Here is a 23,467-nt window from a genome sequence, read left to right as displayed (position 1 = left end):
TACTATATTTTTTTTTTAAATATATTTAAAGATGATAATGTTACTATATTTTTTTTTTTTTAAAAATAGGCATCAGATGCAATAATTGACTAATTTCGGAAACCAATCTTACCCTCTACTTGTATAAGAGACGTCATGCTTTGTTTTTTTGGTAGTGTTACAATGTAACGAGGCAAAAAAAGAAAAAGAAAAAAAGAGCAAAAAACAAAATTAAATTCCAAGCTTATCTCTCAGGATGAGAGATTCCATGCAAGACGGAGGGCAGTTCCTGTGAGCATAACACCTTGCATGTGATCTTTCCTTAGTCATAAAATCTGCACACATGTTTTGTTCCCTAAGAACATGCACTAATGTTGTATTTCCATTTTCATTTCCATGTAAATCATCTCTAATATGAAGGATGTCAGTAGCATAAGTGTGCAAGGTATGATCATGACCATCAATAATCAGGTCAATTGTTTCCAAACATTCACTCTCACAAATAATGTTAACATAACCTTTTTTACTACAAAAATTAAAACCTATCTGGATAGCACGTAACTCAGCTAATAACGCATCACCTCCAACTTCATAGTGAGAAAAACCAGCTATCAAATCTCCATCGTGGTTGCAAACAACACCACCAGCACCTAAACAACCAAAATCTTCTAAAAAGCTACCATCAACATTGAGTTTGAGTGTAACCTTTTTGTTACATGATAAATGCATTTCTTATTATCTCATGCTTTGTATAATGTCACTGTCTTACACATGGAGATTAAAATGATTTTTTAAGTCAATTCTTTAATCTATACCGTTATATCACATCAACTCCAAATTAACGACTAATTCTTTAATCGTTAGCGTGAATCATTTCGAATTTGCCTTCTTATTTTAATTTTTATGCCGGGAAAAGTAAAAAAACCGCGTTTTATTTTGGAGGAAGCAACGCGTATGTTTGTCTGGTACCCACACAAATTTCAAAGTTATAGAATTAAAAATCGTTGCAAACGCACTTACGCAATTGTTACTTCCATAGCCAATGGATCGTTATTGAACAATATAGATTTAATGCAGAAGTCAAAGTTATTTTTTAAAAGAAATGCAGGATTCAAAGTTGTCTTCGTATAAATATATGCACAATACAATGCCTCATAGTTACCACAAGTTCAACACTTCAAGCCCTAATCTTCTCACCCCACAAGAGAGTTTGTGAAACAAATGGAGAACAAAACCATATCCACCAAGAGTGTCCATTGTTTGGTGTTGCCATTTCCAGCACATGGTCACACTAATCCAATGCTAGAATTCTCCAAGCTTTTACAACAACAACATGGAGTCAAAGTAACACTTGTCACCACCCTTTCCTACTACAAAAACATACCTAAATTGCCAAATAATTCCATTACAATTGAGACCATTTCTGATGGTTTTGACAAAGGTGGAGTTGCTGAAGCAAAGGATTTTAAATTGTATTTGAATAAATTTTGGCAACTTGGTCCACAATCTCTTGCTGATCTTATTAACAAACTTAATGCTAGATCAAACGACCATGTTGATTGTCTTATTTATGATTCATTCATGCCTTGGTGCTTAGATGTTGCAAAGGAATTTGGAATTGTTGGTGCTTCTTTTCTAACTCAAAATCTTGTTATGAATAGTATATACTATCATGTTCATTTGGGAAAGTTGAAACCTCCCTTTGTTGAGCAAGAGATTACTCTTCCTGCACTTCCTCAACTACAACCTAGGGACATGCCTTCTTTCTACTTTACCTATGAAAAAGATCCAACCTTTCTTGATTTGGGAATGGCGCAGTTCTCTAATATTCACAAAGCTGATTGGATCCTTGGCAATTCCTTCTTTGAGCTGGAGAAAGAGGTAAGTAAGAATTTGGGATAAATTCACAATATATAACGCACAAACACCAAACGACAACCATTTGATTATGTTAAAATTTCATTCTCATCCTTAAGAAATGATATTTGTACAACCATTTTATGACAACTTTTGAGACAAACGTTTTTTCATGTTCTTTTGTAACAAAAATAAAAGAGAGATAAAGAGGGAGGGAGGGTAAGAACACAATGAGAGTATGAGACACCTTATAAACTATATGTCTAAAAAATGTTTGTATTAACATATTAACGACACTAAAAGTGTTATGCATCATTTAGAGAAGAACTCCTATCTCTTTCTTTTGTTAGCCTATAAACACTAGATTATAACAAAAACATGAGTATGAGGCCTAACTTCGAAGGCTTTACTCGTATTGTGCTATACACGGCTCTGGTTAACCATCTAAAGTGTTGTAGAAATTTATGTGTAAAAATATCATAACTAAAGACACCTTAAGCATTTACCAATTGAATCACCACTTGTATGATGCTTTTGTAAAGGTTAGTCATTAATGACTCTAAATGCTTTGTAGGTGGCTGATTGGACAATGAAGACTTGGTCCAACTTTAGGACCGTAGGGCCTTGCCTACCGTATACATTTTTAGATAAGCGAGTTAAAGGTGATGAAGATTATGGTATTGCACAATTAAAAAGCGACGAAAGTATAGAATGGCTAAATAATAAGCCAGAACGGTCTGTTGTTTATGTTTCATTTGGGAGTATGGCATCACTCAATGAGGAACAAATAGAGGAAGTAGCACATTGTTTGAAAGATTGTGGAAGTTACTTTTTATGGGTAGTGAAAACCTCTGAAGAGACTAAGCTCCCAAAAGACTTTGAAAAGAAATCAGAGAATGGCTTAGTTGTGGCATGGTGCTCCCAGTTAGAGGTTCTAGCTCATGAAGCAATAGGGTGTTTTGTAACACATTGTGGTTGGAATTCCACATTGGAAGCTTTGAGTATAGGAGTCCCAATTGTTGCAATGCCACTTTACTCAGACCAAGGCATTGATGCAAAGTTTCTTGTAGATGTTTGGAAAGTAGGAATTAGACCTTTAGTTGATGAGAAACAAATAGTGAGAAAAGATACATTGAAGGATTGTATATGTGAAATAATGGATATGAGTGAGAAAGGCAAAGAGATTATGAATAATGTCATGCAATGGAAGACTTTGGCTGCAAGAGCGGTTGGTAAAGATGGAAGTTCTCATAAAAACATGATAGAATTTGTGAATAGCTTGTTCCAAGTTTCAACCACAAATTAATTCTTGATCAATTGAATTTTTCTTATATATACTAGTATAATTTTTTACATAAAGTTGTTTACTTAATTAAATAACATTATTTTTCGGTATAGGTATATATTTTGCAACATCATAGATACAGTTGTGGACATTTGATATGTAAGGTGCGGGTTTGAACCTGAATACTCATTTCTCAACACTTTATGTGTGAGTTTTTTTTAGCAAAGTTCAGTTTAGGTGACTTCTAAAAATATATATGATTTGATCCGATCCAATTTTATGTAGTTTAGTTTGAATTGGTTTTTGGATATCCAAATTATAGTTGTGTAAAAATCAATGAAAATTAATATTATAAAGATACAGTAAAAATGATTTGTAGCAAAGTTCAGTTTAGGTGACTTCTAAAAAAATATATGATTTGATCCGATCCAATTTTATGTAGTTTAGTTTGAATTGGTTTTTGGATATCCAAATTATAGTTGTGTAAAAATCAATGAAAATTAATTTTGATCCGATCCAATTTTATGTAGTTTAGTTTGAATTGGTTTTTGGATATCCAAATTATAATTGTGTAAAAATCAATGAAAAATAATATTATAAAGATACAGTAAAATCATTGGTTTGATGCAAAATTTAACATTTCATATACACAAAATTAACAATTAAGAATGAAAATAATGGATTATTTTTTAAACACATGAAATAGTAAAAAAAATTGGATTAAATTTAACTAATAAGTATTATTAAAAATAAATTAAAACCAACAAATAATAGATTAATGAAATATTTTATACCATTAAAAGAAAAAAATAAATACTAATATTTGTGTATGTGATTCAACTTGGTATGACTTTGAAAAGTGAATCTAAAATTTGATCTGATATGAGCCGTTGTTACAAAACACATTCAATAAATTCATATTTCCATTGTTTGTTTCTTTTTATGAGTTTTTCAAAATGTTTGAAATTTTAGTAGTTACTAAACAGCCGGAACCAGATTATTGTTTGTAAAGTTTATGAGGATCACATGCTTTACACTATCTCTAAAACTCAACAACAAGAGAAAGAATAATTGTAAAATTATGAATTAAAACAGTCACCAAACCATATTGTCTTTGCATAAATAATTTCTTCCCCAAAGATGCTAGTTGAGTAAGGTATTGCTGACATCATTATTGTGGCTTTGATGGACTTGGAGATGATGGTGGCTTCAAATCTGGGTACTGCAAAGAGAGATAAAAATGATGAAGGAGTTCTTATTTTAACAAAGAATGGAATCCTAATGGTTTAAATGTAAGAAAGCACGTAGATGTTCACAGTGATTCCATTTAATGTTTTAGAATCGTACAAGTAAATAATTTTAACAACAAAATGGATCAAATTTACAGAGAAGTTTATTGTCATCTTCCACTTTTTTGTATATCATTACTAGGGAATGAATGCTTTGACAAAGTAGGAATCTGAAATGCACATCTTCATCCACAGTCAGATAAATTTATTTAAATCTTATATGGGTTAATTATGTTAATAGCGCCCAACTTATGTTGATATTTGACTTCAGTCTATATATACATATTTTGTTCCAAATGTCCTAAAGTATGCTAAAATTGGTCCTTTGTTTTGACTCTTGAGACCAGAACATAAATCAGATGTTACAGGGACCAAAACCAATAAATAATTATATTATAGGGACTAAACCGAACATGAGTACAAAGACGTTTATGGACCTAAAAACATAATTAACTCTTCTTATATTTGCATAATGATTTCACTCAAGATAACTTGGATCAGAAATTCAGAATAGAAAAGAAAAGAAAAACTAAATTAATAGCAAGCAAATCATTCTGCTGTTTCCTTTTTAATTTCCAAAAAGGTTTTTTTATAATTGATATCATACTATCTGAATAACAATGTTCTTTCTAACCAATTAGTGCTCACAAATGAATAACAGTGGGTATCGCTTTCACTTTGAACTCTTCCAAATTATTGTGCTAGTGTCATGTCACTATACCAATGAGTTATAGCACAAATGAAGGTGCAAATTCGTTTTAATTTTTTGGTGGCTCTCAAATGGAGGATAGTTAGATCACTATGTTAGAAGTTAGCAACCGCCATTGTTGAACAATGGTGAAGCTTGTAACAGAATTCAGTTAGAGGAGAGAGAAAGGAGAGAGTAAGAGAGAAAGAGAGAGAAAGTTATTATTCTGTATTGAATGATAAAGAGGGGGTTACAATGTATTTATAGATGCATTCTAGGATGCATATAAGTGGTGACACATGTCACACTCTAAGAGGCTAAGCACTAATACTTAAACTATTACTAGTTACAGTATAAGCCTTAGTTTCTATATACTCTAACATTCCCCCCTCAAACTGAGCAGGTCTGAAACTCTCAGTTTGTCTCTGAGTTCCAAAAATCTGGAAGTGGACAGTGGCTTGGTGAGGATGTCTGCCCATTGAGAATGAGCTGGAACATGAGAAACAAGCAGATTTTTGTTGATAACCTTTTCTCTAACAAGAATATGTCCAACTCCATATGCTTTGTTCTGGAATGCAGCACAGGATTATGAGCCAGAGACACAGTGCTCAAGTTATCACAGTATATGTGAGGTACTTGAATTGGTACTTTTAGCTCTTGTAGGAGAGACTGTAGCCACAGGATTTCAGCAGAAGCTTGTGCTAGACTCCTGTATTCTGCTTCTGCACTGGACCTAGCAACAAGAGTCTGTTTCTTAGCCCACCAGGAAATGAGATTAGGACCTAAGAAAATGCAAGCACCTGAGGTGCTTCTTCTGTCATCTGGATCAGATGCCCAGTCAGCATCACAGAAACCAGTGAGAGAAAGAGGTTGATGCAGTGATGCAGGACTGATGAGGAGACCATGAGTGATAGTACCTTGCAAATATCTAAGGATCCTTTTTACTGCTTTCCAATGATCCTCTAAAGGTGCAGACAGAAATCGACACACCTTGTTGACTGAGTAAGAGATCTCAGGTCTGGTAATAGTAGCATATTGTAGGCCACCCACTATTGACCTAAAGAAAGTAGGGTCAGAGACATGATTGGACCCATATTTGGACAGCTTTGTGCTGGAAGCCATAGGAGATGCAATACCATTAGCATTAGCCATATTTGCCTTGACAAGTAAGTCATGAATGTACTTAGTTTGAGATAGGAGAAGGGAGCCAGTAGTAGTGTGATGCACCTCAATTCCTAGGAAATAGTCAAGTTGACCCAAATCCTTTAGGGAGAATTCTGAGTTCAGTTGCTGAACCAGTTGTTGAATCAGGGACTTGGAACTTCCAGTGATGATGATGTCATCCACATAGACTAAGATAAAGGTGCTGTGATGATTCTTGTGTAAAATGAACAAGGAGGGGTCACATTTGCTGGCACAGAACCCAAACTTTAGGAGAGTGGAGGTTAACCTCTCAAACCATGCCCTGGGAGCTTGCTTGAGCCCATATAGAGCTTTGTTGAGTTTGCAAACCATAGAGGAATCTGCCACTTCAAACCCAGGGGGTTGTACCATGTATACTTCCTCTTCTAGATAGCCATTCAAAAAGGCATTGTTGACATCTAGTTGTTGGATACACCACCTGTGTGTCACTGCCAATGTCAGAACTGTTATGACAGTTACTGGTTTAACAACTGGTGAAAAGGTTTCCTTGTAGTCAAAGCCAGGCAATTGGTGGAATCCTTTAGCTACCAGTCTTGCTTTATATTTGTTTATGCTCCCATCTGGATTCTGTTTAACCCTAAAAACCCATTTGCATCCCACAGCCTTCCTATTTGGAGGAAGAGATACAATGGTCCAGGTATTATTCTTCAACAAAGCCTCATATTCAAGCTGCATAGCTTGAAGCCAGTGTGACTGTTTCATAGCTTGCTTGTAAGTGGTTGGCTCAACATGAGTCAGAAGCAAAGTTGGTTGGAGTCTCTTTTGGACAATACCATGTTTACCCCTTGTGGCCATGTTATGAGTGTTATTGGGATGAATGCGATGTGGGGGAGCAAGTGGTGGAGTGGGGTCAGGTGCAGACTCATCAGAGGCATGAGAACTTGCAGTAATGGACTGGTTTTCTGGGAATGACTGTGAGGGTGAAACAACAGTGATAGGTGTAGGATTAAGTATAGGTCCTGGTGGTAGGTTGTGAAAAGAGGGAGATGAAACTCTGGAATCTTGATGATGGGGTGATGAGACAGGAGGAGTGGTGATGGAGGGTAAGGTGTTACTTGAGAGTGATGCACTGGTGGAGGTTGAGAGACCAGTGGTAGTAGCATCTGTTGGTAAGCCACTAGAACCAGGGGACTGAAAGTTGGGAAAAGGAGAGGAAGTAAAACTGGTAGCAGCAGCAGGTGAAGTTTGTTGGCAAGGGAATAACTCCTCATATGGAAACCTGTACTCATTAAAAATCACATCTTTAGAGATGTAGTCTTCCTGCAGAATCAAGACATTTATACCCTTCATGTGAGGAGGAATACTCAAGAAATATGCATTCCTTTGACCTAAACTCAAGTTTGTTGTTGTTGTAAGGTCTAGTAAAAGGAAAACAAGAGCAGCCAAAGCTCTTGAAAATTGGAGATGGAGCAGGAAAAAGGGTGACTTATTGTCAAGGGCAGGTGAGGGTAATCTATTAATGAGATATGTTGCTGTTAGAAAAGCATGATCCCAGAAATAGAGAGGTAAATGAGCAGTTGCAAGTAGAGTAAGACCAGTTTCTATGATGTGTCTGTGTTTTCTCTCCACTGACCCATTTTGGTGATGTGTGCGGGGACATGTCAGTCTGTGAGTGATGCCCAAAGAGGAGAGAAATGGAGTGAAGGGTTTGAACTCAGCACCCCCATCTGTTTGGACAGACTTAATAGGATGATTGTATTGTAATTCCACCATGTTTTTGAAATTTTTGAACATAGTAAAAGTCTGTGATTTTAGCTTTAGTGGAAATATCCAAGTATATCTTGAGTATGCATCAACACATGTTAGGAAATAAGAAAAACCACCATGAGATTCAATAGATGCAGGACCCCATAAATCACAAAATAAGAGTTCAAAGGGTTTGTTGTAGGAAGTATTAGATGCAACAGAGGGTAATCTATGGGATTTACCCAAACAGCAAGCAGAACAAAAATCTGTGACACTTTTATTAGGAAGATTTTGATTACACAATTTCATTACATTCCTAAGAACCTCATGATGAGGATGGCCAAGCCTGTTGTGCCAGACTTTGTACATAGACAAGGAAGAAACAGTAGATTTACTAATGTTACTACTACTACTAGTTGGAGTATAAGTACTTCCAAGATTATTACATTGAAAACTGGGAATAGGAAAGCTAGAGGGAGAAAAGCACTCATTAGCTTGACACTTGGAGTTGAAACTTGGACTTGAAGCAGATAGCTGTGAAGCTGGTAGAGACACAGATGGACTATCAAACTGGTACAAGCCATCAGCACCAATGTGACCTTTAAGAAGAATTTTAGAAGTATCCTGGGATTTTACAAAGCAAGTGTTAGGATGAAATTCAAAGAAAACATTGTTATCTTTGGTAAATTGACTGACACTAACAAGATTCTTAGTGATAGAGGGCACATGAAGTAAATTATGAAGTTTAAGAGTTGTATAAGGAGAGAAGGGTGAAGTGAAACTTAATGAGCCAACAGAGTTGATACACAGACCTTGACCATTACCAACATGTACTTGGTCAGAACCTGATAGGGACACAGCATCCATGAGGTTTGTAGCATCTGGTGTGACATGATGTGTTGCACCAGAATCAGGGTACCAACTGTTGTGCAGAGAGTTGGAGTTAATGGACTCAGTACCAGTCAAGTAAGCTTGTGGTGGTGGAGGCCTAAGATTGCCATACTGAGGAGGGTAAGGTGGTCTTGATGAAGGTCCAGGTGCAACTCTAGGATTTGCACCTTGTAGCCAAACATTAGGAGGAGGTCCATAATTTCCATAACCATTACCATTTCCAGAGCCTCCATAGCCAGTAAAGGATCCACCATAGGAGCCATATCCCTCATATTGAGGAGGAACAGAAAGCCTGTGATAGCAAATGCTAGCATCATGCCCCATCTTGTAACATATCTGGCATTGAACAGAGCCTCCTCTACCATAATTGCGGCCTCCCCTGCCTCTAGAGCGTCCTCCACGAGATCCTCTTCCTCTAAAACCACCTCTATTTCCAAAATTAGGGTTAAGGAACTGAGAAGCATCATGTCCATTAGGATTTGAGGAAAAATTATTCTGCTGATCAAAATATGAACCAGAAGCCTGATTATTAACATTCTTTCCATCAGGAGCAGAGGACTGAGTCAGATTAACAGAGGCAGTATCTCCAATTAAGGCTTTCTTAAACTTTTCATTGCGTGATTCTTGTGTCGAAAGCTGTGATTCCAGTTCATCCAGAGAAATTAGGTCAACCTGACTGTTCACAGTAGCAACTATAGCGTTGTACTCTTCTGGTAAAGCTTCAAGAACAAGCTCAATGAGGTCACGGTGAGAAACCGGATCTCCAATGGACATCAAGGTCTCAGAAAGCGTACGAACACGAGCTATGAACTCAGCAATGGAACGTGTTCCCTTAGTAATAGTGCGCAACTCAGAACGAAGTTGTCGCGAACGAGTACGCATTTGCGTGTAACAGTAAGCATGAATAGCATCCCATACCTCATGAGAGTGGCGCAACCGAACAAACCGCGCAAGCAGGGAGGAAGAGATGGTGGAAAGGATCCACGTACACAGCAACGAGTCTTGCTCCTCCCACTCGGTGAACGCCGGATTTTCTTCACCGGCCTCGCGCAGCATCAGAGAGGAAAACCGGTGGAATTTGCAGCGAAACGACGTAATGTACCATCTTCGTTCCACGCAGAACGCCTTCAACCTGTTGTTTCCACTGAAGGTAGTTCGTATCGTCGAGCTTGACCGATACGATTTGTTTGAAGGTTTTTGACGCTGCAGGAGTGATTCGTTGAACGCCATTGGTGTTCATCTGAGTTTCTGTGTTGTGCGTAGGAATAGGAGAAGTTTGGGATGAGGAAGACGAAGCAGGTTTAGGATCGAGAAAAATAGCTCATGATACCATGTTAGAAGTTAGCAACCGCCATTGTTGAACAATGGTGAAGCTTGTAACAGAATTCAGTTAGAGGAGAGAGAAAGGAGAGAGTAAGAGAGAAAGAGAGAGAAAGTTATTATTCTGTATTGAATGATAAAGAGGGGGTTACAATGTATTTATAGATGCATTCTAGGATGCATATAAGTGGTGACACATGTCACACTCTAAGAGGCTAAGCACTAATACTTAAACTATTACTAGTTACAGTATAAGCCTTAGTTTCTATATACTCTAACACACTAGAGGCAAAGGAAGACCCAGAAACACTATAAGAGAAACTATTAAGAAAGACCTAGAGATTAATTAGTTGGATCGAAGGTTTATGATAGAACATTATGACGTAATTTGATCCATGTAGCCGACCCCACTTAGTGGGAAGAGGCATGGTTGTTGTTGTGGTTGCTCTCAAATGGTAATAAGTAACTCCAGTACTACCAGTCACAGGGCCTATGGCATGCTTGGATCCCAAAGGAGCAAGCAAAGGCGCACATAGAGAATTACCACCTAAGATCTTCATAATTCCTGAAAGGATTCTATTCAGTTAACCTCTAGGAGTTAGGAGCATCTAGGGTAATGTGTGTTTTCTAGGTTATTATTTCAAACTCTTTTGTTTCTAGTATTTACATTCCTACAATCGTAAAGTACTCATCCCATTCCAATCACCTAACCAGACATGGAATGGGAATTGGTCATTTCCACTCCCATTCGCTTTCCCTCCAGGCTTCAACAAAGCATGCGCTAAGTCACGCTCCCGTAGGCACAACAAGAGTGCTAAAAAAATCACTCCTGCATCAGTGGCATATTATGCCAATCTCGTATATGCAGGACCAACATGTCATACCAAAATTTTGTTATTTATGAGTGATACAAATACCACTCAGTCCATTACAGAACAGATTCTTAATTTCTTTTCCTCCTTGCCTGTTAGTTTTATTACATAATTCAAAAATCAACATTAACTAATTGATGTTTTCTGCTTAAACCATTGAACATGCATTATTAGACATGAAGGGTCACAACGGAAAAAAAGTTCTATTACATAATTCAAAAATCAACATTAACTAATTGATGTTTTCTGCTTAAACCATTGAACATGCATTGTTAGACATGAAGGGTCACAACGGAAAAAAGGAAGTGAAAGCAAAAGACAAAGAGAGAGTTCAGAATTACATACATTAGGATAGGGAGAAGAGGAAACTACTGAACTGATTTTCATTTCCGGATTGGACTCCACAGACTTTTTCACATGACCATTTTCTGTCTCTTGGTTTCCAACTGCAGGGATATCTGAGGATACCACACTCTCGTTATTATCATCACTTTGCTGAATGGCCCCATTTCCATTTGTCTCTTGGTTTCCAACTGCAGGGATATCTGAGGATACCACACTCTCGTTATTATTATCACTTTGCTGCATGGCCCCATTTCCATTTGTACTGAGCTCTTTTGGCACTTTAGTCTTTTTCCTTCGGTTTATATGGACAGAAGGGGGCAAAAGGGTATCCTGTATAGCCTGCCACAACAAAGACCTAACATATGAACTTTATTCTTTACTTCAAACAGATTTTCCACAATCAGATACATAGTTACATGCATTCCTTAGTTGGCAGCAAATTGATGTGTGGGGAATGAATTTCCAAGATCTGATAATTGAATACCCAGTTTAAATCTTTATATATACTATGCCAAGTAGATATCTTTTAAAGCTTCGTAGGTGCTTTGATATATACAGTGTAGAATGCTAACTTATATCAAACTTAAATGGTTAAGGTTAAGAAAAAGAGTTTAATTTCAATACACAGTTGGTGTAAATGTTTACATTATCGAACAATCACAACTAATCCTATAAATGACATTTAAGATATTTATAATTAAAGTCAAATATTTTTAACAATCTGGTTTTGGAGATTAAAATTAATTGACAGTAATAAATGTTTACACTGACATTGCATACCAATTAAATCATAAGAACTATATGAATAAAATGCAGAAGTACGTTCGATGCATCTAGTAAACAAACAACATGCATAAGAAAACGAAGAGAAAGACCATACCATCCACCCTTGCTGGCCTCTCACTCCACCTTTGATGGCATAGGCCTCTTTGAAACCATTCTTGAATAATAACTCAGCAACTTTCATGGAATTACCGTCGAAACTACCTTACATTCAAAAGAGTAACAAGTGAGAAATTTTTTACACTTGAACAATACTTGATCATAGAAAACGAAAACACTCTCATCAACAATGTGACTCTTATAATCTCATAGCATGTTTGGATTGACTTATTTGAGCTTATCTACTGACATAAACATTTGTTCGACTATTTCGTAGAACTTATGAAAACGGCTTATGACATGTTTGTAAGCTTTTTTAAGCTTGTTTCCATAAGCTCTTCAGGATAGCTTATGAAAACTGCTTATAGCTTATACGAAAACAATTTCATCGCTACATAAATTTCTTTAAATTGCTACAGAACAAGTTTCATTCTTTACCTATCCAAAACAAAGACAACAGTATTTGAAGCATCATTGAACCTCTCCAAAACTTTCTTAACAAACCCATCTTCATTTCCCTCAACAAACTCAACCTGCACAGCTTCCTTATTCACCATCTTCAAACTAGGTGACCCAAGAAACTTCACATTCTTCCTATCCCTTATATCCAACAACTGTGAATCCGCATCGTCACGAAGCTTCCTGAAAGCATCAATGGCTGAAACAAATTTATATTTCCTGAAATACTCTTCTGCTAAAGGGATAGCAACAAGATAAATGAAACTACACCCAGCAACGAAAAATGGATATCTGTTGAAAAAATCATCAATGGAAACAAGAATTGATTCTAAGTTGATTCTGCCTGCATCTGATTCGGTTAAAGTGGGTGCTTCAACAGCAAGGGATTGAAACGGAGTTAAGAGGTTGATTATAGCAAGTGAAAAGGTGGATTTTTTGAAGAGGTTTTGAAGTGGGATAGGAGAATGAGAAATTGAGATTTTTTTGTTGAAATGGGGTTGAGGAAAAGATGAAGAGTGGGGTGGATTAGGGTTTGAGAGAAGAGAAAAGGGTTTAGTGGTGAAGAGTTTTTGGGTTTTGGGGTGGGTTTTGGTGAAGGGTGGATAAGAGAGGAGTAGAGAAAGGGAATCCATGAGAGAGTGGCAAACGGACATACCAAAGGTCATCTGGAAAAGGATAAAGAGCTTAACATTATCATATGCAACTTCTTCATAGATAGGAATTTATAATTTAATCTATATAATAATTGTTTTTAGACAAAAATTTCATTTATGTATGTTATTTTTCCAGTCAAAAAATATATGTACTATTTTATTTTAGCACCAAGGATTTATAATGTGTGTGATTTTTATTTAATACTCTCTCCGTTTCAAAACGAGTGTCGCTTTAGCCAAAAAAATTGTTTCAAAATGAATGTTACTTTCAGTTTTCAATGCAATAATAACTTTTTCTTTTCAATTGTACCCTCCAATTAATACTCACACACTACTTCCAAAGTATTACTTTTAAAACTAACCAATAGTTAATAAGGATAATTTGGTAAAATAATCATTCTCTTTCTTTTAATCATTGCATTTCTTAATATGTGTGTAAACACTTAAAACGACACTCATTTTGAAACGGAGGGAGTATAATATATAGACTTTTTATTTGGCTGTAAGGTCTAACTCAATTAACAATTATAATGGGTTAATTAAGTTTTTAGTCCCTATAAATATTCAGAATTTTGTTTTTAGTCCCTACAAAATAAAATCACACTTTTTAGTCCCTATAAAATTTTTCATCAACATTTTTGGTCCCTGTAAAATTTTCCATCAGCATTTTTAGTCCCTATAAATTTTTTCCATCAGCATTTTTAGTCCCTAAAATGCTTAAGGAAAATGTCACAGGGACTAAAAAGTGTGATTTTATTTTGTAGGGACTAAAAACAAAACTGTGAATATTAATAGGGACTAAAAACTTAATTAACCCTATTATAATTGACAGTTGACACGTTCACTCATATTCAAACCACAATTGTGTATGTGTGTAAGAGTTTACAATCGTGTTTGACACTTCGTCTAAAGAAAATAACAAACAAGACTTTCAATTTTAGTAGAGATTAGTTTTTTTTTTAAATATAAATAAATATATTTTTTAAGGCAATTGTATTTCAAAATTTATTTGTTAATATAATAAGCATGTATAAATTTATTATTTTACGGATTTAATTTGTATGCATCGACGGAGGGAAATATTTTTACACATACACTCAATCAAATTACTATGTAAAAATATCTATTTGACATTGATTAGATACACATATAAAAATGTTTTACACGGTCAGTATCATAAAAAATTAACATTTTTCTTAAATTATACTCAATCTGGTCCTAAATATAAGACAATGTTCTTTTTCCAGATTTATTGAATGAATGATGTATTTAATTTATATCTTTTTCTTTACTTAATCTGGTCCTAAATATAAGAGAATGTTCTTTTTTCAGATTCATTGAATAAATGATGTATTTAATTTATAGGCTTAAGTGCAGTTTTGCCCCCCCTATTTTAAAACTCGGAATTTTACCCCCCCCCCCCCCCCCCCAATTTTAAAACTCAGAATTTTACCCCCCAATTTAATGTTTTTCGGAATTTTACCCCCTCCACCACATTATCTTATTATCCACCTAATTAATTATTTAAATTAAATAATTTTTAATTACAAAAAATAAATAACTTTTTAAAAAAATGGAAAAAAAACTTTAAAAAATACCTTAAAATGCAGAAAAAAAAACTAGAAAATAAAGATAAAATGTAGGAATTACAAAAACTAAATAAATTTTTATAAAAATCGATTTTTTTTTTAAAAATACCTTAAAATGCAGAAAAAATACTAGAAAATAAAGATAAAATGTAGGAAATAAACCAGAATAAACAAAAAAAATTCCATTAAAAATACATGGAAAAAAAGTATAAACGGAAAAAAAATCCCATTAAAAATACATGAAAAAAAACATAATGCACCTGTAAATATTTGGATGATCATTAGCCAAATATACGAGTGCAATAATACACCTAATAATTGATCATCCAAATATTAGCCATGTATTTTTAATGGAATTTTCCATGTATTTTTATTGGATTTTTTCGTTTATTCTGGTTTATTTCCTACATTTTATCTTTATTTTCTAGTATTTTTTCTGCATTTTAAGGTATTTTTTAAAGTTTTTTTCGATTTTTTTAAAAAGTTATTTATTTTTTGTAATTCCTACATTTTATCTTTATTTTCTAGTATTTTTTAGAATTTTTTTCTGCATTTTAAGGTATTTTTTAAATTGTTTTTCGATTTTTTAAAAAAGTTATTTATTTTTTGTAATTAAAAATTATTTAATTTAAATAATTAATTAGGTGGATAATAAGATAATGTGGTAGAGGGGGTAAAATTCCGAAAAACATTAAATTGGGGGGGTAAAATTCTGAGTTTTAAAATAGGGGGGGTAAAATTTCGAAAAACATTAAATTGGGGGGGGGTAAAATTCCGAGTTTTAAAATAGGGGGGATAAAATTCCGATTAGTCAAAATAGGGGGGGCAAAATTGCACTTAAGCCTAATTTATATTATAGTCTAGATACATTAATTATTCAATAAACCTAAAAAAAGATTATTCTCTTATATTTAGGACTGAAGAGAGCACGTAGAAACATCCAAAGATGATATATGATTGAAGGAACAAGTCAAACTATTTTACACTTTCAATATATAGTAATTAAGTTCTTATTTAAGAAAAAGGTTAATTTTTTATGATACTGCAACATCTTGAGATTGGAGTGTTCATTTTCATCATACCCTCCACCAAGGTAACGAGTGTGCAGATTGGCTTCCTAAGCATGATGCTTCTTCTTCGGATGCTCTAAAGTCTTGGATTTTTTGCCCTCCTCAACTGCATCGTTCCCTTCTGGATGATGCTCTTGGAGTTGTTCGCTTGAGATTGTAGTTTGGTTTTGTTTTTATCATTTCTTCTTGATAAAAAAAAAGATAAATTCTTAAAAATATATGACAAATTTAGTTTACACAATTGGTTGAGAACAATAAAACGAAAGGGTTATACAACGTTTTAGGGAGGAATATCTGTGTACTTTTTTGTAATAATCAATACTATGTACCATGTAGTGGGTGAACACAAAGATCTCTTTCTACCTGTGGTAATGTGAGTCCCTCTCGATGGGAACTTGAATTCTCATAGTTTTCACATTGTAGGAGATTATTCTAACATCATTGGCAACTAAGTAAAAAAGATCCTGCGAGAAAACTATAGTAAATACTAACCATTCATATAATTGGCTTGGACATTTTTGGGTATACAGGAAATGTGTGCAGAAAATTACAATGGCTATCTGACTGTAGAATGTTCCTTTTGTAAGACCAACAAAAAGAACACTCTTATAAACCCTACAGAACATTAACAAAGTAAAATCCAGATTTTTCCTACATTTACATGAACTAAGCTTCTGTCCTGTACAACATGCATCGATTCTATTTCAATAACTGCTAGAAACCCGAATTTGATATTCATGCACATCAAAGTTTTTTCTCCAAATTGCTAAGAACATCTTCCATGCATGCTTTGTAAACTTCCATGCCTGAAACATGTTTTGCAATGTCGAAGCCGATATTCATCCATTTCTTCCCCATTTCAATCTGACCCAACCTCACTGGCACTGCGGCTCGGTTCCATGCAGTCATGGCTAGCCACTTTCCTTCTTCAATTGGATATTCACCTTCCTTCAACCCAACCATTATCCTATAGGCTTGCTTGTACATGCTGTATACAAGATCATCATCTTTATCACCCTTGTGAATACTAGCTATGGCTATAAGCTTCCGAACAACAAGAGCAACATTTTGATAATCTGGAACTGGTGATGAAAGGAAAGACGAGAGACACTCATTTAGAGCAAAGGTGGCTACTTCATGATTAGACCGCTGTCCCTGTGAGGCTTGTAAGCCTATCTGAAGAAGGTACTGAGGCTTGCAAGCCTTTGAACTAGCAAAACTTTTCACTGTGAAGAGTTGTGATCCTAAGTCATTTAGCCTTCCTTGTACGTCATAAGCACATAAGGTGTATATGAAGAAAAGATCAGGTGCAACAGTATTGATTTGGCCATCATTAGCAAAGCTCCCAGCTGAAATTGATTTTAGCATCTGCATCCACATATGATAGGAGCAAGATAATATTCAACAAGATTCACAATTAAAAAATATAACCTAACAACAAATTACTTTTGATAGTATAATACAGCTTATTTTTTCCTATCAATTCAACTTGACCCTTTTGAAAAAGACTAAATGCATCAGGTAGCAATGTAACACAAAAAAGAACAAATTCATACCTGCCCTGCCCTATCTAGTAAAGTTACAGCTTGTTTGACTTCGGTTTCTGACATAGCAGTCTTCCTCTGAAATTCTGAAGCTATCATTGATGACACAGAAAGCACTAATGACTTACAAACCATGACATTGTTCTCATCATCAGACCCTTTAACTAGATCATAAAAACTTGATGCAAGTCTTAAGAACTCGGCAGACAATTCATAGTTCTTATCCTGTCCTGTTTTTGTACCATAGTTCCATGAAGTCACAGCAAACCAATTTCGCTCACGTCTTCCAACCTCCTCTTTTCCAAAGAAGCAATCAGGACCAAGCTCGGATGCTCGTGTATGGGCATGTTTTAAGGTCTTAAGAACTTTCTGTTCATTACCCGGTTCTTGAGATAGAATAGTGACCAAGGTGCGCATAACTGTAACTTCTGCTGTTGGCATGGACTTTCCTGAAGTGTAGAAGGTTAGCATAGTTGATAGAGAGGCAACAGCAACAGATCGAGCACTGCAAGCAACAGCTTCATGGGCTGAAAGTGAGAGAAAATCTGGTTGAAAGTCAAGGCACGCAGTCATCGCTTCAATTTGAGTAATAGCACCTTCGCTGTCATTCTTTTGGAGATAAATTTTGTACTGAATTAAAACAAATGAAAAGTTAATATAAGTTCTCATGTCATTCCAATTATCAACAAACATTACCCTAATAAGAAGCAAGTGGGCTTAGTTATTAGTAGTAACCAACTTAAAGCAATCATTAGGTAATCAAATGTGAGGTGTCATCACAAGATCCAAACCTATCTGTAAGCATTGTGAATTTGTCTGCTGTTTTAGTCCGCCTATATTTTATTTATACATGTGTGTAACATAGATACAGAAAAACCAATACACACCAACAGATAGAGAAGACGGTACCTTAAGAAAAGCACAGACAACGTTGGGTTCAAGCTGCAAAGATGGAAAACAGGGTTAATATTTCTTATTTGAGTGAAAGTTAATGCTACAAATTCAAAATTCTAATTTTCAATAATACCTTCTCAGCCTCGTCAATGTATTCTTTGGCACGATCCAGTTGCAAGAGACCAAGGTGGCAGAGACACAAAACTCTAAAGCCCTTGGCTCGAAGTATTCTGTTCTCTGTGTCATGTGGAATATATAGCATTGATTTTTCAAAGAGTTCTGCACTGGTCCCATAATCTTTTGACTGAAAATTGTCAGCACCACTGAAAATCGGGTAAAAATATTGAGATCAGTGATTTGACTGACTTTGCTTGGAAAGAAATGCAAATATTCCAAGGTATTTCGCAATCATATGAAATGCAAATATTCATCAAGCAAATTGTAAACTCTTCCAACATATTTATGCTGCAGTGCTCTAGTGGATGTCATTTCTAGAGGTCTTTAGAAAAGAGATACACCGATAGCAGCTGATAGAGACGAGAAAAACAAAACTAGTCTCCTAGGCAGTTGTCCAGAATCTATACGAAAGCCACAAAAGGATCAACCTAGATGATTTAAAATGTACCAAGAGAATGAATGTAGATGGCAGTTATTAGAGATATGTAGAACTGGTGTTAGAGAAAGCCACAATAGAGTTAGAAAAACTGCATGACTACCCTTGTAACTATCTGTCGTGAGTCAGCACGGTTGCAACAGATTCTGCAACTCACTCTGTTAATTGCAGCTACCTATAAATAGCTTTATGGAAGCCATAAGCCATTGCAATGTAACAGTTTCAGTTTTATTCTATAACACAAAATTCAATTCGTTTTCTCTGCGTCTAAAGATGAATTCATCAACTTTGAGTTTCTAATAGTAGTCACTGCTTAGGTATATAAACACTGCAGCTGCAGGAATTTTGTAGTAGTAAAGTATTTCACACCTGATTCTACTATTTTTGCTGTATTTTGAAGGTTAGCTTATTTGTTACCTATATGATTTGAAAGTAGCAGAGAGTAACTTTTTTGTTACCTATATGATTTGAAAGTAGCAAAGGGTAACTTATTTGATACCTATATGATTTCAATTGTATCTTCCTGTTTTAAGCACATGTTTGAAGCTGTGGACTAATAATTGTTTTTTTTACCAAAAAAATAAAAAATAAAAAAAAATCCGACCTACCGGATTCGAACCACTGACCTAAAATTTTTTACCAAAAAAATAAAAAATAAAAAAAATCCGACCTACCGGATTCGAACCAGTGACCTAAAAAAATAAAAAATAAAAAAAATCCGACCTACCGGATTCGAACCAGTGACCTAAGGATGGCTATTTGGCATGTTACCAACTACAGTCCTCCGCTCTACCAACTGAGCTAAGGTCGGGATGATTAATAATTGCTTAATCAAATAGAAAAGGCAATGGGAAGACTCTTCCCAGCAAAGTATTTTACGTCAATACTGCATAGTAAGATGGAAAACCCAAAAAGGAAGCTTATTGCCCATGTTAAACCCACAGTATGTGTTCAACACAACAATATTTTTTACATCACATCCATTAAACAAAAAAATGAACAGTGTATTGGTTATATTGAATATCATCTTAGATCAGTTCAACTTCAACCAAGAAAGCTATCCCATATAGCTTTGCTTGCAGTTTCATAACTTAAAAAAACTTTTTTCACATTTAATCACACACTTGGCACATATTATCTTCTGAAAACATTTAGGATGACAAAACATTAGGATAACGATCATTAGGTTATATTTTCGAAGTTAAATTGTTGAGACACACCCCACAGTATCATTATGCAAATGGCGCAAAACAATCACAAAGCACATTCAAATTTATACAACAATGCAGCTAGCAGAAGAACCAGATTAGAAATGAACCAAAGAGTAATAACATTATCATGCCAATTCCAAAGAACATCATGCATTGCTGTTATATCCTTAGGCAGTTGATAAAGACAAGAGAAAAACAAAACTAGTCTCCTAGGCAGTTGTCCAGAATCTATATGAAAGCCACAAAAGGATCAACCTAGATGATTTAAAATGTACCAAGAGAATGAATGTAGATTGCAGTTATTAGAGATATGTAGAACTGGCGTTAGAAAAAGCCACAATAGAGTTAGTGAAACTGCATAACTACCCTTTTTTTTTGAATGGCTGCATAACTACCCTTGTAACCAACTATCGCGAGTCAGCAAAGTTGCAACAGATTCTGCAATTAACAGAGTTAATTGCAGCTGCCTAAAAATAGCTTTATGGAAGCCATTTAATGTAACAGTTTCATTTTTATTCTGTACACAATTCAATTCATTTTCTATGCATCTAAAGATGAATTAATCATCTTCTTTGAGTTTCTAATAGCAGCCACTGCTTAGTTAGATAAACACTGCAGCTGCAGGAATATAGTAGTACGAAAGTATTTCACACCTGATTCTACTATTTTTGCTGTATTTTGAAGGTTACTTTTTGCAGTGGAGCTAGGATTTGTTGAGAGAGTGGCAAAAGGTAACTTATTTGTTACCTATATGATATGATTTCAATTGTACCTTCCTGTTTTACTTGACATTAGTTCATCACATGTTATGAAGCTGTGGACTAATAATTGTTTTTTTACCAAAAGAAAATCCAAAAAAAATTCCGACCTACCGGATTCGAACCAGTGACCTAAGGATGGCTATTTGTTCATCACATGTTATGAAGCTGTGGACTAATAATTGTTTTTTTACCAAAAGAAAATCCAAAAAAAATTCCGACCTACCGGATTCGAACCAGTGACCTAAGGATGGCTATTTGGCATTATTTGGCATGTTACCAACTACAGTCCTCCGCTCTACCAACTGAGCTAAGGTCGGGATAAGAAATAATTGTTTAATCAAATAGAAAAGGCAATGGGAAGACTCTTCCCAGAATAATATTTCACTTGCATACTGCATAGTGAGATGGAAACCCCAAAAAGGGAGCTTATTGGCCATACTGAACCCACAATATATGTATTAATACAATAATATTTTTTTACATCACATCCATTAAACAAAGAAATGAACAGTGATTTGGTTATATTGAATATCCTCTTAGATCAGTTCAACTTCAACCAAGAAAGCTATCCCATATAGCTTTGCTTGCACTTTCATAACTTACAAAAACATTTTTCACATTTAATCACACACTTGGCACATATTATCTTGTGAAAGCATTTAGGATGACAAAACATTAAGATTACAATCATTAAGTTATATTTTTTAAGGTAAACTGTTAAGACACACCCCACAGTATCATCATGCAAATGGCGCAAAACAATCACAAACCACATTCAAATCTATACAATTGTGCAGCTAGCAGAAGAACCAGATTAGAAATGAACCCAAAAGTAATAACATTATCATACCAATTCCACAGAACAGCATGCATTGCAGTTCTATCCTTAGCAGCATCCTTTTCTGCAAAAAGCGCCACCACTCTTTCATCAGACACAAGCTCAGCAACAACTTTAGCCCTCACTTTACTCCCTTCCCCACAGCCTCCAAGCACCCTACTCGCCACCCTCACCGCGGCACCAGCACTGACATGACACCTCCCTAATAGCCCTAAAAACACCCCTTTCGCTGTCTCTGCCCCAGCGGTCCCTGCTGCTGTAAAATAAGCCTCCACTGCAGATACCCAAACACCTTCTGGAATCCCTCTATCAATCACCATTCCCCTCAATTCCTTCTCCGCTTCGACGTGTCTCCCTAACCCTAACCACGCTTTCATCGCCAACACAGAAAGACTTGGATGATCATCACCACCTTCAGCAGAATCTCTTAAAACCTTCACGCACTTAACAACACTTTCAAATTCCTCTTTCTGCAAATGAATCGCTGCTATGAACCTCAAAACCTTCCACCTCAAACCTCGAATTTCCACCTTCTCTTCCCGTGTCCTAGCTGCACCGAATCCCTTCTCACAATTCTCCAACGCCTCGTTCATCAACTTCAAAGCCTCGCTCAAATCGCTATTCGCCGCGAGGGAACATTTCCCGAACGACATAAACTGCTTCGCTAGTTCCTGGTAATTCTCACACGAACCAGAAACCAAGCTTTTGCTTCGGTTCAGTAACGCAATTGCAAGGTTTTGATCCCGAACCTCCCAAGCTGTTCGGGACCGAGCCAAATTCAGATCTAAAAGCAGTTTTCTCTCTCCGGCGTCAGTTATCGAAGCGATATCGAGTTTCGAAACCAGATCAGTGGCTCGTTCGTAGCATTTCGCGGCGAGATCGAATTTCCGGAGATTATGCCATAACATACCAGTCTTGTAGTAGAACGACGCTGATTTCATCACCGGAGAAGGAATTCCGGTGACGTCGCTAGCAATGGAGAGGAGGTCGGCTGTTAAGTGACGGAGTTCTGCCTGATTTTCGCCGGCGACGGTGGTGGAGGATGAAGAAGAGCGGATGGAAGCGGTGTTTGAGATATCGACACAGACGTTCCAAAGACGGTAACTGAGTTTCCAAATCTGAAGCTTGAGTGAGTTGGAAAATGGAGCGAGTTGACTCAGCTGCGTTAGGCATTGCCGGAGATTGACGACGGTTGTTTCTGGTGGTGGTTTGTTGATGGAGTGAGTTTCGATTTGCTTGACGATTGATTCGATTTGGGAGAGGATGTGCTGATCGTCGCTGTCGCCGTGGAGTGTTCGGAGCTCCGGTGAGGATATCTCTGCAATTCGCATTATTCTGGCGGGAATTTTGAATTTGGTTTTTCTTTTTACCTTTTGGTCGTTTTCTTTCTTTTATCCCTTTTTTTATGGTTTAATCTTTTAACCCATTCTACATTGTGCTAAATTTAGAGCTGTTGGCTTGATAAAAAAAAACAATTAGAGCTGTTTTAAATTTTTTTTAGGGGAAAATTTAGAGTGGTGTTATTTTAAAAAAATTAA

General features: G+C 35.8%; 4 protein-coding genes and 2 non-coding genes across 6 annotated transcripts; 1 reads left to right on the top strand and 5 right to left on the bottom strand.

Moving 5' to 3' along the window:
- Nucleotides 1–210: 210 nt before the first annotated feature.
- On the bottom strand, nt 211–708 carry LOC146908958 (uncharacterized). Its single transcript, XM_085729317.1, has one exon. The coding sequence runs from the start codon at nt 706–708 to the stop codon at nt 211–213; it is 498 nt and encodes a 165-aa protein (XP_085585443.1).
- Nucleotides 709–1,139: 431 nt separating this feature from the next.
- LOC146908957 (UDP-glycosyltransferase 74G1-like) lies at nt 1,140–3,372 on the top strand. Its single transcript, XM_085723848.1, has 2 exons — nt 1,140–1,860; nt 2,411–3,372. Exons 1-2 carry the CDS (start codon nt 1,201–1,203, stop codon nt 3,140–3,142), a joined length of 1,392 nt encoding a protein of 463 aa, XP_085579974.1. The 5' UTR covers nt 1,140–1,200; the 3' UTR covers nt 3,143–3,372.
- A 654-nt stretch (nt 3,373–4,026) lies between these two features.
- LOC146908956 (Rhodanese/Cell cycle control phosphatase superfamily protein) lies at nt 4,027–13,423 on the bottom strand. The gene is made up of 4 exons (XM_085723849.1): nt 12,736–13,423; nt 12,296–12,398; nt 11,416–11,754; nt 4,027–4,343 (listed from the first exon to the last, which is right to left on the bottom strand). The coding sequence occupies exons 1-4, from the start codon at nt 13,419–13,421 to the stop codon at nt 4,293–4,295; spliced, it is 1,179 nt and encodes a 392-aa protein (XP_085579975.1). The 5' UTR covers nt 13,422–13,423; the 3' UTR covers nt 4,027–4,292.
- A 3,107-nt stretch (nt 13,424–16,530) lies between these two features.
- ATSPO22 (Tetratricopeptide repeat (TPR)-like superfamily protein) lies at nt 16,531–23,344 on the bottom strand. The gene is made up of 5 exons (XM_085727567.1): nt 21,942–23,344; nt 18,640–18,829; nt 18,522–18,554; nt 17,625–18,242; nt 16,531–17,436 (listed from the first exon to the last, which is right to left on the bottom strand). The coding sequence occupies exons 1-5, from the start codon at nt 23,258–23,260 to the stop codon at nt 16,813–16,815; spliced, it is 2,784 nt and encodes a 927-aa protein (XP_085583693.1). The 5' UTR covers nt 23,261–23,344; the 3' UTR covers nt 16,531–16,812.
- On the bottom strand, nt 19,837–19,930 carry TRNAY-GUA (transfer RNA tyrosine (anticodon GUA)). The gene is made up of 2 exons: nt 19,894–19,930; nt 19,837–19,872 (listed from the first exon to the last, which is right to left on the bottom strand). It is a non-coding gene; the product is annotated as a tRNA-Tyr (tRNA).
- TRNAY-GUA (transfer RNA tyrosine (anticodon GUA)) lies at nt 21,305–21,408 on the bottom strand. Its single transcript has 2 exons — nt 21,372–21,408; nt 21,305–21,340 (listed from the first exon to the last, which is right to left on the bottom strand). It is a non-coding gene; the product is annotated as a tRNA-Tyr (tRNA).
- Nucleotides 23,345–23,467: the final 123 nt, after the last annotated feature.

This window comes from Medicago sativa, chromosome 7 (assembly GCF_051527215.1).
Source record: "Medicago sativa cultivar Bolivia chromosome 7, Bolivia_mono, whole genome shotgun sequence".
Lineage (NCBI taxonomy): Eukaryota > Viridiplantae > Streptophyta > Magnoliopsida > Fabales > Fabaceae > Medicago > Medicago sativa.
This window is presented reverse-complemented; position numbering and strand designations above follow the sequence as displayed.